General features: G+C 45.0%; 2 protein-coding genes across 3 annotated transcripts; both read right to left on the reverse strand.

The window, feature by feature from the left end:
• Positions 1 to 1,881: 1,881 nt before the first annotated feature.
• Positions 1,882 to 8,468, reverse strand: LOC132572221 (zinc finger protein 621-like). Of its 2 annotated transcripts, none has more exons than XM_060239071.1 (4): positions 8,374 to 8,468; positions 6,249 to 6,375; positions 5,111 to 5,231; positions 1,882 to 4,246 (listed from the first exon to the last, which is right to left on the reverse strand). In XM_060239071.1, exons 1-4 carry the CDS (start codon positions 8,377 to 8,379, stop codon positions 4,243 to 4,245), a joined length of 258 nt encoding a protein of 85 aa, XP_060095054.1. In that variant the 5' UTR covers positions 8,380 to 8,468; the 3' UTR covers positions 1,882 to 4,242. The 2 variants fall into 2 exon arrangements, with proteins under 2 accessions (XP_060095054.1, XP_060095053.1); XM_060239070.1 differs by having other exon boundaries at positions 4,156 to 4,246; positions 5,111 to 5,196; positions 8,374 to 8,385.
• Positions 8,469 to 10,275: 1,807 nt separating this feature from the next.
• On the reverse strand, positions 10,276 to 21,305 carry LOC132572220 (zinc finger protein 501-like). Its single transcript, XM_060239068.1, has 5 exons — positions 21,258 to 21,305; positions 18,016 to 18,173; positions 16,499 to 16,625; positions 16,315 to 16,407; positions 10,276 to 14,148 (listed from the first exon to the last, which is right to left on the reverse strand). The coding sequence occupies exons 2-5, from the start codon at positions 18,043 to 18,045 to the stop codon at positions 12,977 to 12,979; spliced, it is 1,422 nt and encodes a 473-aa protein (XP_060095051.1). The 5' UTR covers positions 18,046 to 18,173; positions 21,258 to 21,305; the 3' UTR covers positions 10,276 to 12,976.
• Positions 21,306 to 26,142: the final 4,837 nt, after the last annotated feature.

Here is a 26,142-nt window from a genome sequence, read left to right on the forward strand (position 1 = left end):
CCGGGACCCATGTCTGTCATGTTGCACAACACGGCCTCTGGGGATGTATGATCCAGGATGCTCCAAAAGTCAGAATGGGAACACACAGCTGTCCCTTTTTCTTAAACTTCCTTTGTTCTGGGGTACCCCACTTTGGAGTAGTTAAAATCAAGCTTTGGCCAGGAAATAACATAGGCCCCCATGTAGGGCAGAGAACCCTGAGACAGATGCCTTTTCATGGTCCAACATTGGAGTATAGAGTTTTTAAGGCAATATTTGCAATTGGATTGGCAAAGAAAGAACTAAGAACTACGATCAAAGATCTGGGTGCCAACTTCATCCTGGTAAATATGGTGTTTATTTCATGTGTAGCCATACATATGATTACTTTACACAACAATTACTTGAACTACCTAGTGTACACTGTGCATGGGTTGTACACGCATTCACTATGTGAACAAAGCACAGTTTGACAGGTAGAGCTAAGAAAGGTGCCCCAGAGACACAGCTATCCAAGAAAGCAGTGCTGTGAATCCACCAATGGAGGGAGGTACTGGGGGAATTGGGATATGAGAGGGAGAAGTGAAGCAAGGAAGAAAGTTAGGTTTTTGAGGGTTACATTAAAAGAAGCGTTAATATTTAAATCTTTTTTTCCTAAATAAATGTAGCTCTTGTTCATATTTTAATAAGAAATCATCACGTGCCTGTCAGTTTTACCTCAGTGATTGTTCCAGGCTTGGGCAGTCTTTCACTCTGACCCAGATCCTGGACCTCCCAAACCTAATTTGTGTCCTTTTCATTTCCCACTGAGAACCACAGTGCAGTCAAGTACACGAGAAAGTGAAATTTTGACTAGTGGGGAAAACCCTGTTTGAGGTGAAAGTAGGGCTACTAGCTAGCTATATATGGTGGGAGGGCTCCCCTGGTAGGCCCACCACCCCATACCTGCTCTCTGAGCCAGCAGGAGAAAGGTCAGGAGGATGGAAATGATTTCACATGATGTGTGATGCTACATCCAGATGTGACATAAGCACATTGGGCAACACTGACTGTACCTGATGCCAGAGGGTCAACCAGCAGGCTTACTTCAGACTCAGGTCTTTGGCTGGATGTGATGCCATGCGTGTGTATCATTATATTTGTCCCTTGTCCCGCCCTTAAAACTCCCAGGGATCCTGGTTAGAGGCCTGGCATCCCTAGGTGCAGGGGTGGAATTCTAGCAGGAGCTCCTTTACATATTAGGCCACACCCACTGATGTAGCTAATCCTCCAAGTGCTTACAGGGCTCTTTTTTGCAAGAGCTCAGAGGACTGGCTACATCAGGGTGTGTGGTCTAATATGCAAAGGAGCTCCTGCTGGAATTCTACTCCTGCCTAGGTGACAGTTAGCCCCTCAGCAGAACTGTCATGCATAATTTCAAGAGTGGTCAGGAAATGTCAGCCCTATGGCCAGGGTGGAAACTGATTGCAGCCAGGACTTCAGGAAGGGGGAAGGCAGGATCTGAACTGAAGAAAAGCAATCAGGGTAAAGAGTGTCAGCAGGGGATTGCAGGCAGCTGACTCAGACATGAATTCCCAAGCAAAGGGACTAAGAGTTGCTTGTTATGTTAGGCTGGGTGAAAAGCCTAGGATTAACTGAGGTCAGAAATGAGGAGGTTTATTGAGTAATATGAGCAAGTTACACTGAAGTACTGAGACACCAAAGCAGGACTGGCATCAGATGGAACTAAAAAAAGTATTATTTCTAGAGCACCATCAGTGTACATTACTGAGAAATGCAGGGGGGAGACAAATCAGGTTTCTACCCCAAGAGCCGAAAGTAAACCTTGACAACAAAGGAGAGGGGAAGAAGGGAGGGGGCACAGAAACAAACAACAAAAAGGATAAAGAAACACGACAAGGCTCTGTTTGAAGTGGTGATTTCATTTCAAGGATGGGGACAAAAGGGTTCATCCAAGCCAGAGGCTTTGTGGGAAAGGTGGGTTTTCAGAAGATGTCAACAAGTTACAGTGACAAAACAGCTGAGTAAAGAAAACTAAAACACTTGAGCAAAGAAAACTACAGGGAAATGAAAAATACCAAGGACCCTGAAATAAACATTATTAATTGAAATACTAATCACTGGATAAACAAACACATTTGCTATGTCACAGGAGCCAAATTAAAAATCTGTATCACTTGCTTATGAATTTTTTCAATGGAAACTGAGTTTCCTTTCAAACAAAGCATTTCTGTACATATACATAATTCCTTTCCTGAGTAGTATCTCTGAATGGCTTGGCTCCTAAATTAAATGCTTTCCTGGTGAGCTGAACAGAACTTTCTTCAAATTACGTTAGGATAAAGGAAAAAAAAATATCCAATATTCTTGGGGAGGAGACCGGTATCAGGGTAGAATAAAATTACCTCAAAATGACCCAAAGAGTAGGGTAAAGTAAACAAGAAAAACTTGCTTCCATTAAAAAATAACCTTTGTTCATTCTTTCATGATACATGAGGAACTTCACAGGTGGAAGATCCACAGGCTGCTAGGGGACTGCTGGGTATTATTAGAGAGTGGCTCAGCCAGGTGGTTTGGCAGCAAGGGGAGCATAACAATAAAATGGTGGCACCTTTGGATGAGTGAGGGAAAAAAACTGGGTTGCATCCCTATGCTAGGCCCTCAAGAAACCAAGTAATCACAGATAGAGTGATTTTCATGGGCCCCAAACCTACAATAATGATTCTAGCATATGAGATGTCACACAGTATAGAATGACTGTTGTCGAAAGTTGGCAGAAATGAATTGCGAAGAATGGCAACCAAAGAAAATTTCACACTTTTTTATGGAACTGCAATGCAGAAATGTATCACTGATGAGGAACCAATTTTTCGTCTGCGCGAAGAAATTGCTAAAAAATTGAGCTGTTAACAGAAAATGTCATTAGTTTGCTTTTTTAAATTTAAAATAATTAAAGACTCCACTCCAGTAGACCCAAGACCTGAGCTGTGAACAAAAATGTACCCACCCCTTTTAACATTTCTAGGAATTCTCTCCCTTGCAAAGCCTCTTGTATTGCACACGGCCAGAGAAGTCAGTAAGACATTTCCCACACTTTGGGCACTGGTAGGGCTTCTCTCCAGAGTGAATTCGGTGGTGGGTCACAAAATGTGACTGCTGACCAAAACATTTCCCACACTCCAAACGTTTATACAGTTTCTCTCCTGAGTGCACTTGCTTGTGCTTTGAAAAGCCTGAGAGATTCACAAAGCATTTCCCACACTTGGGGCATCAATACGGTTTCTTTCCTGTGAGGATGATCTCTTGAATCAGAAGATAAGACTGGCATGTAAAACATTTCTCATATCCAATAGCATTCTCTTCAACGTGGATCCTTCTCATCTTGTTCAAAGTTTAAGTTGTCAGCAAAACACTTCTCACAGTCTGAGCACTGGTAAAGTTTCTCTTCTGTGTGACGTCTTCGATGGGTCATAAGCAGCATTACTTAAGAGTTAGTGTGAGCTGGCTCACAGTTTTTTAGCTTCTGGCTTGCACATTTTTGTCTTCGCTCTGAAAAAAAGGCCCCAGAGCAAAACTAATTTACGTAGTAGTTCACGACTTGAATGCCAGTAACGTACAAAGTAGAATTTTTGCTCACAAGACTCCACAGCTTAGAAGGAGTATGACAGCTGAGTAAAACATTTCCCACACTCGGAGCATTTATAGGGCTTCTGTCCTGTGTGGACGCTCTCGTGGGTTAGCGAAGCTTGTGTGCCGAGTAAAATATCTCTCCCACTGGGGGCGTTTGTAGGGTTTCTCTCCTGTGGGAACTCTCCGGTTGGTCATCAGGTTTTATCTTCTCCTGTATGGATTCTTTCACAGGCCATGAGCTGGGGTTGTTGAGTAAAGCATTTCCTACACCCTAAGCATTCACATGGCTGCTCTCCTGTGTGGAATCTCTGGTGGGTCACAAGGTATGAATGTTGAGCAAAACATTTCCCACACTCTGGGCATGAATAGGGCTTCTCCTCTGTGTCAACTCTCCGATAGTTCACAAGGACCGAAAGGCAAAGGAAGCTTTTTCAGCATTCCACACACTTATAGGGCTTCTCTCCTCTATGGACCTTCTGGTGATTAAGGAATGAGAGCCACTCAGCCAAACACATTCTGCACTCTATGATTTCATAAGGTTCTTCTGCCGTGTAGAGTTCCTGGTGCCCAGTAAGGTTCAATTCCTGATTTAAGCACTTTCCACCAATGGGGCCCAAGCATCTTTTCCAGTACTCATCTACAAAGATAAAGGACAAACACAAATAGTTATTTTCTGGGATTCCTTCTTTGTTTTCCTTAATCCACACAACAACCCTGTGAGGTAGGCTAGACCAAGAGAGTGACTGGCCTAAAGTCACATGGACTGCTACCATGGCAGAGTGAGGATCTGAATACGGGCCACCCTGATCCTAAGCCAGTGCTTTTAACCACTATGCCACATTAGCTCTCAAGAGTGAAATGAATCTATGCCCTCTAGGGGAGGGACGGTGGCTCAGTGGTAGAGCATCTGCTTGGTAAGCAGAAGGTCCCAGGTTCAATCCCTGGCATCTCCAAAAAAAGGGTCCAGGCAAAGAGGTGTGAAAAACCTCAGCTTGAGACCCTGGAGAGCCGCTGCCAGTCTGAGAAGACAATACTGACTTTGATGGACCAGGGGTCTGATTCAGTATAAAGCAGCTTCATATATGTTCATATGCCAGGGGTAGCCAAACTGGGGCTCTTTCACACATATTGTGTGGCTCTAGAAGCCTCCATTACCCTGTTGGCCAGCTTGGAGAAGGCATTTGTCTCCTTAAGTCCTTTTGCCAAGCCAAGCCAGCTGGTGGTGACTTGGGAGAATGCATTTAAAGTTAAAGTTGCTTTCCTTCCACCTCTACCTCCCCCATCTATTTTCCTCCCTTCCAGCTCTCTAACATCTGACGTTCATGTCTTGCGGCTCTCTAACATCTGATGCTTATTCCATTTGGTTCTTATGTTAAGAAAGTTTGGCCACCCCTGATCTATGCTGTGACCTAGTAAGAGACAGCTTCATATACACATAAGTTAAGGATGTAGTATCTTCTAGATGATTATTGCACTTCTGAATAAAGTTTAGATTAGTTACCTTGATCCTTCTCCTGAGGTGTCCAAGACCTCTGCAGCTTCCAAGTCCTGCAACTCTGGCACCCATAGCTCTTCTCCCTGCTCCAGCTGGGAGATGAGAGCAGGTTTGATGAACAGGAACCCTTGTCAAGAAAAGCAGAGGGGAGGAAAAAAACCAGTAAATATCACGAGGACTGTGTGAGACTTCTTAAACTATAATTGGTCGGGAGGGGGAGCTCATACAAAGCTTGAAGCCTCATGGGAACACTGTTCCTGAATAACATGTTCTATTGCCAGAAAAAACAGGATGCCTTTGAGGAAGAGCTGTGGCTCAGTAGTACAGCCCCTGCTTGGCATGCAGAAGGTTCAGGGTTCAATCCTCGGCATCTCCAGTTAAAGAGATCCAATAGCAGGTCAGAAGGCAGGACCAGAACCAAGAGGTTGAAATTAAATCAGAAGAGTTTCCAGCTCAATATTAAGAAGAACCTCCTGACAATCAGAGCAGTTCCTCAGTGCAACAGGTTTCCTTGGGAGGTGGTGGGCTCTCCTTCCTTGGAGGTTTTTAAACAGAAGCTGGATGGCCGTCTGACAGCAATGAGGATCCTGTGATTTTAGGGGGAGGTATTTATGAATTTCCTGCATTGTGCAAGGGGTTGGACTAGATGACCCTGGAGGTATCTTCCAACTCTACGATTCTATGTGAAAGAGCTCCAGCTAAGACTCTGGAGAGCTGCTGCCAGCCTGAGTAGACAATACTAACTGCGTTGGACCAAGGATCAGCATAAGGCAGCTTCATGTGTGTTCATGTATCCTTCTGGATGACAATTAAGTTACTATTTTTATGACCTACAAAATTGTCAGTGATCATGGCCAGTGTACCACATGAGCCCCCATGAGAACACTCCATACACAAGGACGGATTGCGTTTGCACTGGAGGCCAGGTCAAGCCAGAGGTTTCTGGGGAGGCCATAGGTTATCCTTGCAGACTGCAAGGTCATCCTAAATGCCACTGTTTTTTCCACAGAAGTGTGTGGCAGCCATTCATAAGGTGCCTACAGGCTTAAAAATGTTAGAGAACACTGGAGTAGAAGACAGTGTTGACAGGAACACATTATTTAACATCTTCCAGAACCATTATATGTGGAAGCAAGCTCCTTACCTAATGAGGCCATGTTCTCATAAGTCTCCATCATGACTTCCCTATACAAGGCTCTTTGGTTTGGATCCAACAAGGCTCCCTGGCCTTCTGTGAAGTACACAGCCACATCTTCAAAGCTTACTGGACTCTGAAAGAAGAAACAGACCTCACTACATTTCCCTCAGGCCAAGCCATGTTGACAGCTGAACACAAACACACATCGAAAGGGATAATTTGTGACACTTCCTTATGCTTAAGAACAAGAGTCCAACAACACCTTAAAGACTAACAAAATATGTGGCAAAGTATGAGCCTTTGTGAGTCACTGCTCACTTATAACTTTTAGGCCTGCTTTTTTAATGAAGTGAACTTGATTTTCTTGTTGGGAAACCTGTGACTGCTCTACTCAAGATTAACTGAGAAGCATAAGGTGAATCACAGAGGCTGACCCATGGACAACTCTCCTCTCTGCCCTTAAGAGAAATGGGTCTCTCAAGAAAGACATGTACAGCCCTTTGAACTAATCTCACCATACCCAGTCATATTTCACCTGTTTATCCTAAATAATAACAATTATTGTATGGCGGTGAGTGCAGTACACCCAGGTATATATTAGTATACATTGGTAGAAATCCGTTACCCGCTTCTTGCTAAGCTAATTTCCCCCAATTATAATAGGCATCATTGTACCCCACTACATTACAGTGCCAGAATGTTTCTGCTCAGGCCCGCAGCCACGAGAGGGGGGGGGGGCGGGGGGCACGGCCCTTGTATTAAAAAACCCCTTCCCCCTATGGGGCCCCTCCATTGGAGGGCCTCCAGGGCTGCTGCTGCTCAGCAGGAGTGGCATTTGCACAACCTCGGTGCAAACGGGACAATCTGGCCCTGCTGGCCTTTCCCGTGCTGCGGAAAAGCCCAGCAAGAGTGGAGTTTTCACGAAGGGCTCCTCAAGAGGAGCCTCCAGTGCAAACGGGGTTTTCTGACCCCACTGGCTTTTACCACGCTGCAGGAAAGCCCAGAGGGGGTGGAGTTTGCAAAACTTGGATCCGTGATATTATTCTGGTTATCCTATGCAGCCTGGTCCCTGTTGTGCTAAAAAAGGAAGCAAGGATAGTCCACTCCCCAGTGACAAGAAAGCTCTGCTCAAAATCTTCTGTGCAAATGGAGCCATCTGGCCCTGCGGCCCCCCCACCAAATTTCTTACTTCAGGGGCCCCTCCACCCAAAATTTTCTGGCTACAGGCCTGTTTCTGCTACTCTCGGAGGCTGTCATTCCAGTCCCAGAATGCATCTCCTAACCCCAGGGACTGTCATTCCATGCTGGGCCCTGTCCTTCCAGTCCCAGGACACTTCTGCTACCCCCAGGGGCTGTCATTCCATTCTGCGACCTGTCATTCCAGGCCCAGACACCATAATAGAAAATCCATTCCACATTTTCTTTGCAACTTGGGATTGTGCCATAATTGTGCCCATGCAAGTCAAGTGGCATTCCTGACTCACATTATTCACAATGGGCCTTTGAGCCTCTCCCAGTATTTCCAGTGGGCAATCCTGTCGTTCCTTTTAGTACATCCCTGTCCTCACAACTCTGTGAAGCAGGTGAGGATGAGGGGAGTGTGACCAGCCAAAGGCCACACTCAGCAACATTCACGGCAGACTGCAGATTCAAACCAAGGCCTCCCAAATCATAGTCTAATTGTCTAACCACTACAGTGCTCCTTCTCAGGCAGCCATTTTCTCCAGGGGAACTGATCTCTGGAGATACCTTGGAACTCCAGATCTCCAGGCTCCACTTGGAGGTTGGCAACCTTAAGAGCAACCATTTCACAACAGCAGTTAATTTGGATTCCTGATATTATTCTGGTTATCCTATGCAGCCTGGTCCCTGTTGTGCTAAAATAAAGGAAGCAAGGATAGTTCATTGCCCAGTGGCAAGAAATCTCTGCTCAAAATCTGAACCCGACTCTGGGATATGGACTCTCCAACGAATCTGGCCGCCCCGTGAGGTCGCTTCTTACTCCTGGCGCCCAGCCCTGGGTTGCAAAGTTAAGGCAAACTCAGAAAAAGGAACAATCAGCTTCCTTTAACGTCCCCAAAGCATTCTTTGAGCAAACACTCCACACGCCCCCAACTCTACCCCTACTTACCAGCATTTGCAAACAGCAAGCTTCAGACGTTACTCGGTCTATTTATTTTGTTGCTATTGCAATTCTTCCACCGGAACCAAAACCCTTCCGCATCTAATCTGCAGGCTGAGGGACCTGCCCAAACTCTTCCCACGATCGCAACGCCTGCTGGGATTTGTAGTGCATTCCCTTTTGTTTCCTGGCGGACCCGATAGCTTCTTCCTGCAAGCACCTCGGGCCTCCGATGCACTGAGTATTTTGGGAAGGATGCATCTGCGAGCCATTCAAAAGCAAAAGTAGACGACAGATCTGCCAAACTCCAAAGGGCGGCCGGAGTTCTCCTGGAATGATACCTGTTCTCCAAGAGACAGAGATCAGGAAGAAATAGCAACTTCAGCGGGAGGAAACTGTGACATCAGGGCTTGTGGACTCCACGCTGAGAAATTGCTGGCTATTTGGGGGTGGAGCCTAGGCAAGACAGGGGAGGGGAGGGATTTCAGTAGCAAATAATGACATATCACACTTGCTAAATAATGCAGTTTCGATCCACTTTCAGTGCACTTTCCAACTGGATTTCACTGTGTGTGAACTGGCAAAATCCAGTTTGAAAGTGGATTGAAACTGCATTATTTAGCATGTGTGATGACAGCCTATAATACAAGTCTACCCTCCAAAGCAGCCATTTTCTCCAGGGGAACTAATCTGGTTATTTGGTCTGGAGAGTGTCATATCATCAAATCCTCTGTAAACGGATGCTGTTTTCATGGGGGCATAAGATGGACACAGGCCAAATCTTTGATCTGAAGTAGCCCCCCACCCCTCAGTATTTCATCTTAGCCAATACAGTATTTCATCTTAGCACTCAATGAAACTGCTGAGCAGTCGGGTTAGAACGGATAAAAGGAAATACTTCTTCACCCAAAGGGTGATTAACACATGGAATTCACTGCCACAGGAGGTGGTGGTGGCTACCAGCATAGCCAGCTTCAAGAGGGATTGGATAAACATATGGAGCAGAAGTCCATCAATGGCTATTAGCCACAGGGCATAGATGGAACTCTGTCTGGGGCAGTGATGCTCTGTATTCTTGGTGCTGGGGGGCACAATGGGAGGGCTTCTAGTGTCCTGGCCCCACTGATGGACCTCCTGATGGTGCCTGGGGTTTTTTGGCCCCTGTGTAACACAGAGTGTTGGATTGGATGGGCCATTGGCCTGATCCAACATGGCTTCTTTTATGCTCTCTTATGTTCTTAATACATTCTTGCCTAACTGTCAGCTGTTCCCTTCCACCCTACATTGGACAAACAAGCCAGTCCCTTCAACAAAGAATGAATGGACATGTCTGATATTAGAAACCATAACATTCAAAAACCAGTGGGGGACCATTTTAATCTTCCAGGACGTTCATTCCCCGGGAAATTCATCTGACTCCCTCTAAGCAGGTGAAGACTTCTTTTGTTTTGGATGCCCCAAGTAGCTCTTATTGCCGCAGGGCTTTTTTTGTAGCAGGAACTCCTTTGCATATTAGGCCACACACCCGATGTAGCCAATTCTCCAAGAGTTTACAGGGCTCTTCTTACAGAGCCTACTGTACGCTCCTGGAGGATTGGCTCCATCAGAGGGGTGTAGCCTAACATGCAAAGGAGTTTCTGCTACAAAAAAAGCCCTGCTTATTGCACCTTCTCTATGGTTGTGTTTTGCTTGTATATCTACGTGCTTTTATTGAATTGTTTAAATATCTTTATTGACTTATGTTCAAATATTTACTTATTTATGTCCAAACATTTAACAGTTTAAATTGTCTTATTTTAAATGCTTCTTTAAATGTCTCCGCCCACCCCACCCTGAGCCTTGTGGAACCTATTTGGATGGTAACTTGCAAGGCAGAAATGTTTTAAAATCAATCAATCACAAATGCCATAGTTGAGGATTGCTTAGCAGTATTTAATTTTGACCAAGAACAGAGCTGACAAAGGCGGCAGTAAGGTAGAAAACAAATCCAAAGCTTTGAGCCATTTGATTTGCAGCAAAAGCACAAAATACAGAGGTAAATAAAGCAGAAGAGGCAGCAGAGGAGATTTAGCTTTTTTCAGTGCAAAACTAAAAGCAAGACATATAAAGTCAAATGTATAAGAAAACTAAACCCCTCCCCACCCACAATTAAATGACAGTAAATCTAGTATAGCAATAATCCGGGGAGGGAAGCCACACAGAAGTACAGGATGTTAAATCGATCTGATTCAAATCAGGCTTGTAAATAGCTAGTCACTCACTATGAGTAAGGAATGCTTCCAGATGAGCAAAACCAAGTATTTCTAAGGTGATTCCCCAGTGTGGTGTCCAAAGGCGCCTTGGTGCCTGCCACGTGTTTTTAGAAACTGGGCAGGGCCAAGAGGGGCTTTTGCAGGGCTTCTGATTGGCTGTCCAGATTTTTTTTTAAAGTTGCTTCAGTGGCAGCTGCCATCGCAGCACCAGGATCTTCACTGTGTGGCTGAAGGCAAGATATGTGCATGCAAGAAAATATTTTTTAAACAATATGTTCATTTTAAAAGGCATTCTGTTAAACAGAGCTTCTGTCAGAGGAGTTACCATTAAGAGTTATGCATGACCCCACTCAATGACATCTTTTGTTAGCTCCACTTCCTGGGAAAACCATTTTGTGGTTGCACCCACCACCAGTGGTGTCCCCAGGCTCAAAAATGTTGGGGACCCTGACTGATAAACTTGATGGGAGTGAGTTTCCCTGTTTCATGCCACTGCAGTGCATACAGTGCTATCCAAACAAGAGTTCCACCCTTCTAAGTGGATTAAAGTCAATGTTGGATGAAGAAGGTTCACCTTTCTTGCAATGGAGCCAGACAATTAGCTCATCAACTGAAGTCATCAACATATTGTAAGGCGGCACACACTGGGACAAAAAATCCCGACTTCAATATAAACTAACTTGCTGAGACTGAGAGGGGTGAAAATCTTGGGGTCATAGTGGACAGCTCAATGGAAGTATCAACCCAGTGTGCTACAGCAATGAAAAAGGCAATCTCTATATTAGGGATTATCAGAAAATAAAATGGCAGATATTATAATGCCTCTGTACGAATCTATGATGTGGTCTCATTGGGAATATTGTGTACAGTTCTGGTCACAGTATCTCAAAAAGGACAGAAGATGATTAGGGGTTTGGAACACCTTCCCTATGAGTAAAGACTAAAGAATTTAAGGACTTTTCAGTTTTAAAAAGGGATGACTAAGGAGGGACATGATAACAGATTTATAAAATTATGCATGGGATGGCGAAAGTTGATAAAGAGAAATTTTTCTTCCTCTTTCAAAATACTAGAACTTGAGGGCATCCAGTGAAGATGATGGGCAGTAGATACAGGATGGACAAAAAGAAATGCTACTTTATAAATAGAGTGACTAAAACGTGGCATTCACTGTCAGAGGATGTAGTGATGGCCACAGACATAAACAGAAAAAAGAAGAGGAAATTGGATTTATATCCTGCCCTTCACTTGGAGTTTCAGAACAGCTTACAATCTCCTTCCCTCCCTCTCCCCACAACAGACACCCTGTGAGGTAGAGATGGGACTGAGAGCATTCTGAGAGAACTACTCTTGAGAGAGCAGCTCTTTCATGAACTGTGACTGACCCAAGGTCACTCAGCAAATGTATGTGGAGGTATGGGGAATTGAACCCGGTTCTCCCAGATTAGTCTGCGCACTTAACCACTACACCAAACTGGCTTTAAAAGGGGATTATATAGGTTCATAGATGTCTACCTGTGGCTACTGCCATGGTGACTGAAGGGAACCTCCACATTCAGGATCCCAGAGCCAAGAGGCAACATCACAGGAAGGCCTCAGCCTCTATGCCCTGTTGTTGGCCTTCCAGAGGAAATGATTGACCACTGTGTGAAAGAGGGTGCTGGACTAGATGGACCACTGGTCTGATCCAGCAGGGCTCTTCATATGTTCCTATGTACAGGGCACACATATATCTTACACATTCTTGTGGCAACGAAAACTACCCCACTCCATTTAGCAAGTTAAAAATATTACACCTCACCAATCTTCTCTGCCCACACAATATACATCCCCCCTCCACTGGACAAAACAGAAGACTGACAAAGTCAAACCCTACATTAGTTCTCAGCAATATTAAGACACAAAAGAGAAATTATGAGGGACTTGTTGCTGTTACTGGCAGGCATCTCCTCCTTACAGTTCCCTGAATAAAGTCTACATCAGAATATACTGAGTCCCTATTCTCAGCAACCCCTTTCTCACTTCATTCTCCACTTCAATGGTGGCCTGTCGTTAGGGGTAACGACAGGCCAGATGCCATAATGTCAAGAGTTTCCCCCAACCACAAGATATTACAGGGAAACAAGGGAAGGGGATGCAGGTCAGTGATGGCCTCAAGTCCTTCAAAATGCCTGAACTGGGCCTTAGAAAGTGGGTAATTAAGTGCAATGAAATCTGGATAGTTTTGCTACAATACTTGGTCACCTGAAGCATGAATTTAGTGCTACATGGACTGTTGTCATTTTCTATATTGCACAACAGACTGATAATTTGCAGCAAAGCACTTGTTAAGGGGGGGGGGGGATGTCTTTTCCTAGAGCTTAGAGCACTTCTTCTTTGACATTTCTAAGAAGAGGTAATTCAGATGTGGCTACCCCCAAGGGCTGCTGATATTTTGAGAGTTTCTCTTTCATGTGAAATTTCTGGTGTTTCACGATGTGTGATCGATGGGAAAAACATTTCCCACACTCTAAACACTTGTAAGGTTTCTCTCCTGTATGGACTCGCATATGAGCCAAAACATTTGACCTGTCCGAAAAACACTTCCCGCATTCTGAGCATTTATAGGGCTTCTCTCCCGTGTGAACCCTTTTGTGCCTTGCAAGAGACGAGCTGTCAGCAAAACATTTTCCACATGCCAAGCACGCGTAAGGTTTTTCTCCTGTATGGACCCGCTGGTGTTTTACCAGACCTGACTGCTGGGCAAAAAATTTCCCACACTCCAAGCACGTGAAAGGCTTCTCAGCTGTGTGGACTCTGCAATGCTTCACAAGAGCTGAGGGCCGAGGAAAACACTTCCCACACTCCAGACACTCATAAGGTTGTTCTCCTGTATGGAACATCCAGTGGCTGACGAGGGCAGAGTGTTGGTCAAAAGATTCCCCACACTCTGAGCATTTATAAGGGTTTGCTCCTTTGTGGATTCTCAGGTGAGTCACCACATGCGATCTATCAGCAAAACACTTCCCACATTCAGAGCATTTGTAAGGCTTCCGCCCTGTGTGAACTCGCTGGTGCCTCACAAAGGCCGGGTTGTCAGGAAAACATTCCCCACACTGCAGGCATTTGTGGGGTTTTTCTCTTGTGTGGATTTTCTGATGAGTAAGAAGATAGGACTGTTGCGCAAAGCACTTCCCACACTCCAAACATGCGTGGGGTCTCTCTGCTGTGTGGACACGACAATGTTTCACCAGGGCTGAAGGCCGAGGAAAACATTTCCCACACTCCAGGCATTCATAAGGTTCCTCTCCTGTGTGGACTCTCCAGTGGCTCACAAAGGCACCATGCTGTTCAAAACAGTCTCCACATTCCAGACATTTATAGGTCCTCTCACCAACATGGATTCCTTGCTGGGTCACAAAGTCCAGCTGGTGAGCAAAAAATTTTCTACACGCCAAGCACCGACAATATTTCTTCCCCATAAGGACTCGCTGTTGCACGACGACAACATCTTTCCCACACTGTGGGCACAACTCCTTTTCTGTTAGGTCCCCTGATAGAATAAAGAGCAAATAATAGGATATGGTAAGATTCATTGTGATGACTGAACAAGAAGCTCAGAAAGGATACAAAAATGTGGAATTTTTTTTAAAATCCCCAAATAAATTGAAATGATGGGAAAGTAGGTTATCGTACCATGACTCCCTAGCACTCTCCTGAGGTAGAGCATTCAAATGTTCACTCACCCACTATAAAGGGGGGGGATTATTCTCTTTATTGGTAGAGACTGACAGAGAGAGATCTTGGGGTCACGGTAGATAACTCACTGAAAATGTCAAGACAGTGTGCGACTGCAATAAAAAAGGCCAACGCCATGCTGGGAATTATTAGGAAGGGAATTGAAAACAAATCATCCACTCTCATAATGCCCCTGTATAAATCGATGGTGTGGTCTCATTTGGAATACTGCATGCAATTCTGGTCACCGCACCTCAAAAAGGATATTATAGCATTGGAAAAAGTCCAGATAAGGGCAACTAGAATGATCAAAGGGTTGGAACACTTTCCCTATGAAGAAAGGTTGAAATGCTTGGGGCTCTTTAGCTTGTCGACTGCGGGGTGACATGATAGAGGTTTACAAGATCATGCATGGGATGGAGAAAGTAGAGAAATAAGTACTTTTCTCCCTTTCTCACAATACAAGAACTCGTAGGCATTTGATGAAATTGCTGAGCAGTCAGGTTAAGACGGATAAAAGGAAGAACTTCTTCACCCAAAGGGCGATTAACATGTGAAATTCACTGCCACAGGAGATGGTGGTGGCTACAAGCATAGCCAGCTTCAAGAGTGGGTTAGATAAAAATATGGAGCAGAGGTCCATCAGTGGCTATTAGCCACTGTGTGTGTGTGTGTGTGTGTGTATATATATATGTAAATAATTTTTTGGGCCACTGTGTGACACAGAGTGTTGGACTGGATGGGCCATTGGCCTGATCCAACATGGCTTCTCTTATGTTGGTCATTAAATTCAGCTGCCTCAGTCAGACATCCAATGTAATTATAGCTCATGTATTTTGTTATCTGGGGCCATCAATGCAGCAAAAGGGATGGTTAGTGTGCACACAAGTAGCAAACAATTCCTTTCCTTTTGAAGAGGAGTGAAAAGTGCAGTGCCTCAAGGATCTGTCCTGGGAACTGTTTTGTTCAACATCTTCATAACTGATTTGGATGAAGAAATAGAGGGAATGCGTCTTAAATTTGCAGATGATACTAAATTGGGAGGAGTCACAAATTCAGTAGAGGACAGAAACAGGATTCAGTATGATCTTGACAGGTTGGAAAACTGGGCTAAAACCAATAAAATTAATTTTAACAGGGATAAATGTAAAGTTCTGCAATTAGGTAGGAAAAATTCAGTGCATAATTATAGGATGGGGAAGACTTTTCTTGGCAGTAGTATGTGCAAAAAGGATCTAGGGGTCTTAGTGGACCATACACTGAACATGAGTCAGCAGTGTGATGCGGTGGCTAAACAGGCAAATGCAATTTTGGGCGGTATCAACTGAAATATAGTGTCCAGATCACATGAAGTGATAGTATCATTTTACTCTGCTCTGGTTAGATCTCACCTGGAGTATTGTGTTCAGTTGTGGGCACCACAATTTAAGAAGGATATGGACAAACTGGGATATGTCCAGAGGAGGGCAACTAACCAACAAACCAATATTTATTAGGTCAGAGACCAGAGGAGAGCAACAAAGATGTGGAGGGGTCGGAGACCAAGTGCTATGAGGAAAGGTTAACATGACTGTTAGCTGCCCTGAGTCCGCTCGCGGAGAGGTAGGGATATAAATCTAAGGTAAATTATTAAATAAAATAAAGGAGCTGGGTATGTTTAGCCTGGAGAGGAGATGACTGAATGGTGATATGATCACCATCTTCAAGTACTTGTAGTGCTGTCACATACAGGATGGTGCAGAATTGTTTTCTGTTGCCCCAGAAGGTTAGACCAGAACCAATGGGTTGAAATTCCTTCCAGTGGAGAGGGAGGAAATGTGGACAGATGCAAAGAAACAGCATGGAGAACTGCTGTGTGGATGCTCCAGTTCAACTGCAAGTGCCTGTGTTTTCACAAAAGCAGTGAGAATTAGCCAGAGAATCATCACCACGTGGAAGCAGCCTTGGTTCTATAAATGGGGTTTTGCCACAAACTCCTCACCTGAGTTGTGGCCGAGCTCCTTTTCATCAGGCACCCAGGGCTCTTCTCCTTGTTCCATCTGGGAGATGAGGTCAGGCTTTGCGATTGGAAATCCTGCAGGCAAGTGAACATGGAAGACAGCATTGACAGAGGCAAGTTCTTTACAGTCTTCCAGACTCACTGTACAAGGACACAACTTCCTTACCCAACGACATCACGTTCCTATAATTCTCCATCATGACTTCCTTGTACAAGGCTATTTGGTGCGGGTCCAGCAGAGCCCCTTGTCTCACGGTGAAATACACGGCCACATCTTCAAAGGTCACCAGCCTCTGCCAATAACAAAGAACCCTCAACCAGTCTTCACTACTGTGACAGCCAGGTGCTTTCTCGGCTCCCCACCCACTCTGTCACACCTTCCAGTAGCAGTGTGACCAAGCTAATTTTAGTTATGGTGTGGGACTGTGTGTGGTCAATAAGGCAATGTTAACAAATAACAGTGCAGGACTACATGTAGCTATTATAGAGGAAGTCTGGGGAGGCAGAATAGGAATCTGAAGTGATTTCTACTACTTCCACCCTCCTCTTCTCCTGAACACTGATGTCTTCCTTTCTCAATACAAAAAATAAGTTCTCTTTAGAAGGACTCTGTGGTTAATGGTCAGGTGGACAAGGAATGTAACAGCTTCCACTGCCCATTTCCACACAAAGCCTCTGTTAAAAGACTTCTTTGCTCCAGGGTGTTGGCAACCCAGAAGCTGCTCGTCCCCAAGCATTCTCTGTCAAGGCCTCCACTTGGTGGAACGGCCTGCCTACCTGAAGAGGTTAGGAAGACTCCCACAATTCCATAGTTCTGCAGGAAGTGTAAAAGGGAATTGTTCAGGAGAGCATCTCTACAAAAAGAAATAGGGGAAGGACTGTGACTCAGTGGTAGAGCATCTGCTTGGCATGCAAAGGTCCCAAGTTCAATCCCCAGCATCTCCAGTTAAAAGATCTGGCAGTAGGTAATATGAAAGACCTTTGCCTGAGACCCTGGAGAGTCACTGCCAGTCTGAGTAGAAAACATAGACCTTGGTGGACTAATAGTCTGGTTCAGTATAAGGCAGCTTCATGTGTGTTCATGTTTGGTTGCCGTATAATGGAAAGGCTCAGGAAGGTGCTTTTATAAAAAAAACAGGATGGTAGTCTATCACAATTTTTTTTAAGAGAAGCCATGTTGGATCAGGCCAATGGCCCATCCAGTCCAACACTCTGTGTCACACAGTGGCCTAAAAAACCAGGTGCCATTTATTATATGCAGGGGTTTTTTTGAGCAGTAACACACAGGAACGCAGTTTCCGCTGGCTCAGCATCAAGGGGTGTGGCCCGATATGCAAATGAGTTCTTGCTGGCCTTCTCTATTAAAAAGCCCTGTGTGAAACAATGGTGATGTCAGGGGGTGTGGCCTAATATGCAAATGAGTTCCTGCTGGGCTTTTTCTTCCAAAAAAGAGCCGTGATTATATGCATTTTCTTGCTCTTTCTACATTGGTCACAGTATGCATCATTTTCTGACTTTGCAATCCCAGATCTAAATCATGCTGCTTATTAGAGGTCTTATACTGCCCAAAGATGTTGTGTGGGTACCTTATAATCTGTCTTGATTCTTGGCCATAAAGGTGGGCTACAAGTCAAGTCAACTCAGTAACGAAACAAACCGATCAACCCAGCAGCAGCTTCTTACCTGAGTCATCTCCACTGCAGCCCCTTCCATTGCTCTGGAAGGAGGGGGCGATCCACATTCCAGCACTCTGTGGAGGCAACAAGGGCTGACCAAGCTCAGGGCCGTCTTAACAGCATTATGGGCCCCGGGCAAAGCAGTGTACTGGGCTCCGATGACAACTACTCACAAGAATAAAAATGCAAATGGTCGATAAATGTTCAACCTTTACAAAGGATCTTTGCATAGGTCTACAAGACAACATCCAACATTTTCTCAACTTGCACAAATAAAAAGCTTATCCATTCATATATCCACAAACTATCAACACCTGGTTATTAGTACTGCATCATACACAGATTAGTATGGGGCCCCTGTGCCCGTGGGGCCCACAGGCAAGTGCCCATCAGGCCCATGCGTTAAGTCAGCCCTGATCAAGCTTCTTTCAGTATCAGGTATGATCAAGGGCCACATGGGACAGCCGCACTGCAAATATTTATTTTCATTTATTACCCCCCCCTCCCTTTCTCTCCCATGGGAACCTGAGGTAGCTTCAATCCTTCTTCTCTCTTCCATTTTATCCTCACAACAACCCTGTGAGGTAAATCAGGCTGAGGGGGTGTGACTGGCCCAAGGCCACCCAGAAAGTTTCTGTGGTTTTACCTGAGGGACCGTCTGTCCCCACACGTTCCCCAGAGAGTGCTGAGATCTGGATCTCAGCATCTCCTAGTGATCCCTGGGCTGAAGGACCACCAGGGATCGAGCCTTTTCAGTGGCAGCCCCCTCCTGGTGGAATCAATTGTCGGAAGAGGTTAGGGCCTTGTGGGACCTTGCTCAGTTCCGCAAGACCTGTAAGACCGCTGTCTTCCGGCAAGCCTTCAGTCGACCGTAGGAGAATTCTGGAACAACTGTCGTCCTAAGAATATGAGTAACATCTAATCTGTTAGCACCAACTGTATATTGTTTTAACTTATATTGTTTAATGGTTTTATTGATTTTATGATTGCGATCATAGTATACTATGACCTGATGTAAGCCGCCCTGAGCCCGTCTTGGCAGGGAGGGCGGGGTATAAATCAAATTAAACTTAAATTTAAACTTAAACTTGATCCTGGGTCTCCCAGATCCTAGTCTGAAACTACCCACATTGACTCTCATAAGCGCTTCCTATTTGTTTCTGGGAAAATGTGGATTTCAATTCAGTTTTCAGTAAAAATTGTATTTAGAGACACATGGATGCCCAAGCCCAATTTGAATCCGTGGGGACAACGTAGCTTTTCTTTGTAACATCCCAAGAAGGGAAGGGCTGTGGTTCTGAGAACCTACATTGCATGAGCTCAGGTAGGCAGGGCCAGAAAAGACCAGTTTTTGCCAAAGCCCCATTTAAACGAAGGCGCACTAAGGTACATCTGGAAAGCAATTGCACAGAGTGCCCCTCCATACCTGTTCGCTGCCCAAACAGGGGACAAAAGCTTTTAAAACACACAGTGGAGGCTTTGCTCATCTCAACCCTCCCAGGAGAAAACTGCATTTCTTCACACTCCAGAAAACCACTGCCAGTCTGAAGCAGTGACCAGTGGTCTGACTTGCTATCAGGGAGCTTCAGAGTAATAAGTGTGTTTGTGCTACAGAAATGGAGACATTTTTGCAGAAAAAATAAAGTAGGAGGGGCCATGGCTCAGGGGAAGAGCCTTCGCTTGGCATGCAGAGGTCCCAGGTTCAGTTCCTGACATCTCCAGTTTAAAGAGCAAGGCAGTAGGTGATGTGAAAGACCTCTGCCTGAGACCCTGGAGAGCCGCTGTCTGTCTGAGTAGACAAGACTGATTTTGATGGACCAACACAGCATAAGGCAGCTTAATGTGTTTGAGTCCTGCTGATTCAAAAACTAAGTAACAGGTTTAACCTACCTCGCAGGGTTGTTGTTGTGAGCGAAAAGTGGAGGAGGGGAGAACTATTGTAAGCCATCTGGGTCACCACTGAGGCGAAAGGCAGAATATAAGTGAAATATATAAATAAACAATAAGTATGATGCCACTGTTAGTACATTATTAAGTAAGCTTAGTAGATTCAAACTTGGAATTGATTTTCTTTAAGGTAATTGTTCCCAGGAAGGTATGTTTTATTGATTTGATACCAAGGGAGGGATTGGGGTTTGGAGATTAATACACAGAACAATCCACTAAAAAAAAATCAGTCATGAATTTACCTCTAATCAAAACCAATGCTAAAATTCTTCTGTTTCCTCTCATGTTGGAAGGGATATTGTAGTTACCAATCAGATGCAGAACTAACACAGCCTGCATACTATAGCAGTTAAGAGTTTTGGATATGGGAGACCCAGGTTCAAATTCCCTATGCTGCCATGGAAGTTTGATGGGCGATCTTGGGCCCAGTTGCACACTCTCCGTCTAACCTACCTCACAGAGTTGTTGTGAGGATAAAATGGTGGAGAGGAAAACCATGTAAGCGGCTGTGGATCCCCACTGGGGAGAAAGGTGGGATGTAAAGGAAGTAAATAAGGGGCTGCAGCTCAGTGACAGAACATCTGCTTGACATGCAGAAGATCCCAGGTTCAATCCTGGGCCTACTCAATGTTTGTCAAAATGAGCACTCTAAATCAGACCAAGTCATTTATTTAGTTATTCGATTTATATCCTGCCCTCCCCACCAAGGCCACTGCATAGTTTTCCGGAAAGCTTTTCTAATTTGAGTTTCCCCAGAAAACCCACGGAACTGGTGAACGGTCGAATTTCACTTTTGGGCAGAACAGAGACCTCTGCCTAAAAACCTGGAGAGCTGCTGCCAGTCTTAGGTAACAACACTGATGGACCAATGGACTGATAGATGTATACGGCGGATTCATGTCTGTTCCTATGACATCTGCTCTACAGCATGATCTTTATTGCTTCACGTTCTAAAGGCCTTAAGGCACTTAAAAACATCCCAGAAATGCTAAATCCTCCAGATAGCCCTGCTTCCTTCCAATAAATGAACCCAAAGACCTCACCCACTCACCCCTCCCCTCCCCCCGCATCATCCTCCCTAATCGGCACAGCAGGCATCATTTTCCCTTATCCTCTCTTTGCTTGTTCCTCCCCCCCCCCCCCATTCCTTCCCCAAAAACGGGGCAGGAGGATCAAAGCGCAGCCTTTCCCCCAGCTGCACAATGCAAGGCTCTCCCCACCTCTCCCAACTTCCAAGAAGGGCAGCACCTCCCCACAGCATCGCCCCCTTTCCCCTCTCTCAACTTTCTAAAAAGTTCTTACCTGCGCAGCTGCAGCCCAAACGCTCTTCCAAGCTGCCCCTCCAGTCCAAACTCCACCCTGTCTCTCACCTCTCAGCCAATCGCAACACGGGGTGAGTCAAGAAGCAGAACAGCTGCTGGGATTTGGAGTCCCCTTCTTGCCTTCTGTCCCAGAAAGGTAACACTAAGAGGATTGTGGGAAATGTAGTTTTCGCCTCCATTTAATAATATAAAGCAGGAGTTAAGGCGCACCTTTAAGACCAACAATGTTTTATTCAGAAAGTAAGCTTTCTTGTGCTAGAAGTACAATTCATCAGGTAATAGGATGGAATGGCAAGCAGTCCTAAATATAGAGAAAGTGAGCAGTGAATTAGTATGCAAAATCATGGAAATGTTTTTAGCAGATTAAAAGAATCACAAATTGTGGTGATTGTTAGTTTGTGTTGACTGCGCTGAAACAACAAGAAGGCAATATCAGTCGGAATAGCAGATTGATGTCTATGTCATTAGGTGTGAAGTGCAATAAATAAGAGACTGTTGTAATGTTAGCTCTGGGTTAAAATGAGGGCATTAGTTTCTCAGAGGTTTAATTTAAACATGTAACACACACACAAACATCATTCTAGTTTGCCATTAGAAAAAAAGAATACATTAAAATATAGTGGAAATTAGTAATATATTTCACCCTTCCCCCCATAATTTCGTGTTTACCATTGCTGATGTTTTCTTATCATCTAGGTCAATTTTAACAACGTATGTTCAGGTGGGCAACCATGTTGGTCTGAAGCAACAGAACAAAGTTTGAGTCCAGTGGCACCTTTAAGACCCAGGAAGTTTAATTCTGTGTTTATGCTTTCATGTGTAGGCAGGCACACTCAAACTTTGTTTCATAACCAGGGCTTTTTTTGGTAGGGGGAAAAAGCCTAGCAGGAACTAATTTGCATATTAGGCCACACCCCATGACATCACTATTATTTCAAATAGGGCTTTTTGTAGAAAAAGCCCAGAGGGGCTCAATTGCATATTAAGCCACACACCCTGACACCAAGCCAGCCAGAACTGCGTACCTGTGTGTTCCTGCTCCAAAAAATCCCTGTTCATAACAATAAAAGGATTCAGTTGCTGAGTCAAGACTTTTTGGGTTAAATGTAACAAAGACAATCATTTGTCTTGGAAGCACAGCAGCTTTATGCAGTATCCTTGATCCTCCACATTTCCTGGTTAAGGTAAAAATGCTAGAAAAATTATCTTACTCCAATGGTTGCAAGAATAAGGTTGGAGACTCCCCAGACTTCATCCCAAGACTCCAAAAAATATCCCACCCAGGTTGGCAACCTTGGGTAAAACATTTTCCAGATTTTTGTGTTAGTCAATGCAACTATCAGAAAAGGTCTCCTCCCCCCCCCCCCGCAGTTTTAACAAACTTTTATTGAAAAGAAACAACAATACAGACAATGCACAGCAGCCAAGAAGGTCAGAGTGCCTGCTCTGGCTGCTACGCCACTGAGGATGTTCTCCGCAGCCGAGAACGAAACGTCTGGAAGAAAAACTTTCTCCAGTAGAACACGGCACTTGAGATTCTGCTTTTAATATGGCGAGTGTGTCGAAGGAGGAGGCACAATATTTTTATAAACGAGATGAATGGACCACCGATAAGATCATTGCACTGGAAGATCAACTGAAAACGGGGAACATTAAAATTCGGGCTCTCCCTGAGAATTCTGCCTCCCTCCCTGACTTCAAAACCCTTATATCCTCCTGGCTATCAAAAGCAACGGGTTTTTCCGAAAATGATCTCTATACCTTGGAGGCTGCATATAGAATTGGTCCGGTGCGCAGACAAAAATCGTCGCTGCCTAGGGACATCCTAGTTCGATTTTCATCCAGCTCCGTTAAAGTTAAACTTTTACAAAAAGCCCAGGCTATAAATCCACTTATGCTGGGAGACCACAAAGTGCAACTCCTGCAAGATCTGTCGTCTGAATCCTTGCAAAGGCGAAGGAATTTGAAATCAATCATAGAAATTCTGAACAAGGACAATATCAGATATTGTTGGTTTGCTTTGTAAAAACTGCAAGTTACAGCACAAGATCAGTCGTTTTTGGCTGGGGATCTAGACTCAGGAATTTGTATGCTGCGTCACTTCAATCTCCCTATTTCCAACAGTCTTCTGGAAGCAGCCTCTCAAGTCCAATCATTATCTTCTGACACTAGATGGTGTCGTGTGCCTATGAATCGTCCTGATCGGCCTGTCTCCCCCAGAAACTAAGCGGCTGGATCTGATTATATGTTGAAAACTGTCTATGTTTGGTCCTTTTTTCCATTTTTTTTCTCCAGGCAAAGACTAAACTGCTGTTACACTAGAAGTGCCTAAGCATAATCCTGTCATGTGCTAAAAAATGTTGTCGGCTGTCTTGTGTTTGTTGCATAGCATGCTTATGTGAGAACGTGGGGGGGGGGTTGTTTTTTTGGGGGGAGTGTAGCACTATAAATGAGGGGAAAATGCTATTTTAAACCAACTAGCTAAATGAAATTTTCTTGGATACATGTGTATGCTAGGGTCGAAAGATGGTGGGATCTGGAATGTAGGGTTTAATCACTGGGTGGCATTAAGACTTTGATTGGGGAAGTTTGGCTGTGAGTGTGTGTGGATTATAGAGAGAGGAATTAAAGGTGTGACTGGGATTGTATAATATCATAGTGACTTCATGAACTTCTAGACCCTTATTTAATGTTTTATTAATTATTTATTAATTGCCGGCCTGGTAGTGAGTCGATGTGTGAGACAGATTAATAGTAGGGCTGGTGTGAGTGAGACAGATTGTGTCCTATTGTTCTTTGAATGCTTGGAGATTAGTTTCCCTCATTATTATTTCTTGCTTTATATTTTTGCAATTGCTTAAATAAAAGTGTGGCGTTTGTGTAGGTTTGTATTTGAATGTGGTTGTGTTACTGTCAAAAGTATTGGGAGGGGATATAGTATTCTTTTTCTTTTTGGTTTTAGGGCAGACTTTTAGTAAACCTGATGTTGTAAAGGTGTTTCTAAGTTACTTATTATTATTATTATTTAAGATGTACTCTGTCTGCTTTAGCGTCTTAAATTTTACAACAATTCTGAGGGAGAGACTAGAGGAGGTTATATAAATTATGTTAATCTGCCTATTTATACTTTCCCAAATATCTGTATTTTTGTTGTTAAGAGGAACAGATCATACTGTATGTGGCCTTTTGGTTATTTTAATAATAATAATAATAATAATAATTTTTTATTTCTATCCCGCCCTCCCCGCCGGAGCGGGCTCAGGGCGGCTCACAACATAATGATACATTACATCGGTTTTACATAATAAAAACATAAAAACACAATTAAAACAGTTATAAATTATTAAAATTAACATAACAGTGTGGCGTTATAGCACTAGATTTTAGTGAACTTCCAAGAATAGAACATTCCAGCAGCATAACTAGCTTTGTCACTGATTCTGTCACTAGTTGAAGGCCATCCTGAAAAGGTGGGTCTTACAGGCCCTACGAAATTGATCTAAACATTTTAGGGCCCTCACCTCCTCAGGGAGTTCGTTCCATAGCATTGGAGCGGCGGTAGAGAAGGCCCGGTCCCGGGTGGCCTTCAGTCTGGCCTCCCTTGGCCCAGGGATATTCAACTGGTTTTTCCCAGATGACCTCAGTGCCCTCTGGGGCTCGTGTGGGGAGAGACGGTCCCTCAGGTAGGTAGGTCCTCGGCCATATAGGGCTTTAAAGGTAATTACCAGCACTTTGTACCGAACTCGGTATACCACTGGCAGCCAGTGCAGCCCGCGCAGCCCCGGCTGTATGTGCTCCCATCTTGGGAGCCCCAGCAACAGCCTAGCCGCCGCGTTCTGCACCAGCTGCAGCCGCCGAGTTCGACACAAGGGCAGCCCCATGTAGAGGGCGTTGCAGTAGTCCAGTCTCGAGGTGACCGTAGCATGGATCACCATTGCTAGGTCACGGCGCTCCAGGAAGGGGGCCAACTGCTTCGCCCGTCGAAGATGAAAGAACGCGGACTTGGCAGCAGCCGCTATCTGTGCCTCCATCGATAATGAAGGCTCCAGAAGAACCCCCAGGCTCCTGACCCTATGTGCCGCTTTAAGCTGCACACCGTCAAGGACCGGTAAGGGGATTTCCCTTCCCAGGGGACCGCGACCCAAGCAAAGGACCTCTGTCTTCGTTGGATTCAACTTCAGCCCGCTCAGTCTGAGCCAACCTGCCACGGCTTGCAATGCTAGGTCCAGGCTTTCTGGGACGGAGCCAGGCCGGCCATCCATTAGTAGATAGAGCTGGGTGTCATCGGCGTACTGATGGCACCCAAGCCCAAACCTCCGGGCAATCTGGGCAAGGGGGCGCATATAGATGTTAAACAACATCGGGGAAAGAACTGCCCCTTGTGGCACCCCACATATTAGTGGGTGCCTCCGGGACCGCTCCCCCCCAATGGCCACCCTTTGTCCCCGTCCTTCGAGGAAGGAGGAAAGCCACTGTAAGGCCAATCCCCCAATCCCCGCGTCGGCGAGCCGGCGGGCCAGTAGCTGATGATCGACCGTATCAAATGCGGCCGACAGATCCAACAATATCAGCACCGCCACGCCGCCTCGATCCAGATGCCGCTGGAGGTCATCTACCAAGGCGACTAGCACTGTCTCCGTCCCATAACCTGGACGAAAGCCGGACTGGTGGGGGTCTAAGGCGGAAGTGTCATCCAAAAAACTCTGCAACTGTAACGCCACTGCCCTCTCTATGACCTTACCTAAAAATGGTAGGTTCGAGACCGGTCGGTAGTTTGCCAATTCGGCCGGATCTGCTGTACTCTTTTTTAGGAGAGGGCGGACCATGGCCTCTTTCAAAGATGTTGGAAATTGCCCTTCCAAGAG

The sequence above is a fragment of the Heteronotia binoei genome, chromosome 5 (genome assembly GCF_032191835.1).
Source record: "Heteronotia binoei isolate CCM8104 ecotype False Entrance Well chromosome 5, APGP_CSIRO_Hbin_v1, whole genome shotgun sequence".
NCBI classification, from domain to species: domain Eukaryota; kingdom Metazoa; phylum Chordata; class Lepidosauria; order Squamata; family Gekkonidae; genus Heteronotia; species Heteronotia binoei.